This window comes from Bombus impatiens, unplaced genomic scaffold (genome assembly GCF_000188095.3).
Source record: "Bombus impatiens unplaced genomic scaffold, BIMP_2.2 scf_0029, whole genome shotgun sequence".
In the NCBI taxonomy this organism is placed as follows: Eukaryota; Metazoa; Arthropoda; class Insecta; order Hymenoptera; family Apidae; genus Bombus; species Bombus impatiens.
This window is the reverse complement of record NT_176448.1, coordinates 16,883-17,998: the sequence shown is the minus strand read 5'-3', so window position 1 is coordinate 17,998 and position 1,116 is coordinate 16,883. Positions and strand designations below refer to the sequence as shown.

At 46.4% G+C, this 1,116-nt stretch overlaps 2 protein-coding genes across 2 annotated transcripts; both read left to right on the top strand.

Annotated features, from left to right (window-relative positions):
- The first annotated feature begins 98 nt into the window (after positions 1 to 98).
- Positions 99 to 667, top strand: LOC117151830 (glutamic acid-rich protein-like). The gene is made up of 2 exons (XM_033321524.1): positions 99 to 167; positions 266 to 667. The coding sequence occupies exons 1-2, from the start codon at positions 99 to 101 to the stop codon at positions 665 to 667; spliced, it is 471 nt and encodes a 156-aa protein (XP_033177415.1).
- A 64-nt stretch (positions 668 to 731) lies between these two features.
- Positions 732 to 1,105, top strand: LOC117151829 (the record flags this gene model as incomplete). Its single annotated transcript, XM_033321512.1, is given in 2 exon segments — positions 732 to 948; positions 987 to 1,105. Coding segments are annotated over 2 exon segments (336 nt in total), but the record flags the coding sequence as incomplete, so codon positions are not given.
- Between the last annotated feature and the right edge of the window lie 11 nt (positions 1,106 to 1,116).

The following is a 1,116-nucleotide window of genomic DNA, read 5'->3' as shown; positions in this document are numbered from 1 at the left end:
CGGTTTAACAGAGCTATTCGAGCTAGTTGTGAATTTACCGGTACGCGGTGCGATAAAAGACGATATCGTTGGCTGTTTAAGTTTGTGTAGTATGAAAAATGGCAAACGTTGGGGACGAACGATTGTCGGGTGAAGAAGGTTCGACGCTGGAGGAGCTGAGGAGAGGAGTAAGCTCGCGCGAATGAACCTCCCTATATCGGGTGCGAGGTCAGTGCTGATTGCAAGGCTGAATCGGGCGTGTAGGGCTGGACAATCGTATCCTAAGAGATCGACGGGCGGTGAAGAGCTAACCGGTCAACGAGATTTAGGAAATGTACAGAGAGCTGAGCGTGATTGTAACGAAGATGAAAATTTTGAGAAAATGAATACGAAGGAGTTGAAGGAGCGCCTCGCTAGTTTGGGTTTAAAAACGACGGAAATAAAAGTAGAATTACGCGCACGGCTACAAGCGGCCATGGATGGTAATGACACATCGTCGGAAAAAGCAAGCGACGACGAAAGTGAGGATGAAGATGACAAAAAAATGCAAGAGGATGAAAAAGAAAGCGACGACGAAAGTGAGGATGAAGATGACAAAAAAATGCAAGAGGATACAAGAGAGGTACGCGAAGGGTGTATCAGGACCGTGATGAATATTGTCGAAGGGCATGTGTTGGTTCGACACTGAGTTTTACAGACGTCGAAGATGCATTAGAGTCGTTTAGTGGCAACGAAGATGAAAATGTCGAACGATGTTCAGTGGCAACAAAGGTGAAAATGTCGAACGATGGTTCGAGTCGTTCGAGGAAGTCGCTGATACGTGCATGTGGTCGGATGGGCAGAAGGCAGTCTACGCGAGGAAGCTGCTGAAGGGGTCAGCGAAAATATTTGCGAGCTTCGAGTGTCATACCAGGACTTGGCATGAGTTGAAGAGGGGGCTAGTGAAAGAATTTTCGAGGAAAGTCAACAGTAGGCAAGTACATCAGAAACTTGAAGAAACAAAAAAGGTAGGCAAGTACATCAGAAACTGGAAGAAACAAAAAAGGAGAGTGATGAAGCATGTTTGGCTTACATGTATCGCATGCTCGAAATAGCCAGCCATGTGGACATGGAGGAGGAAGCAAAGGTGGAATACAC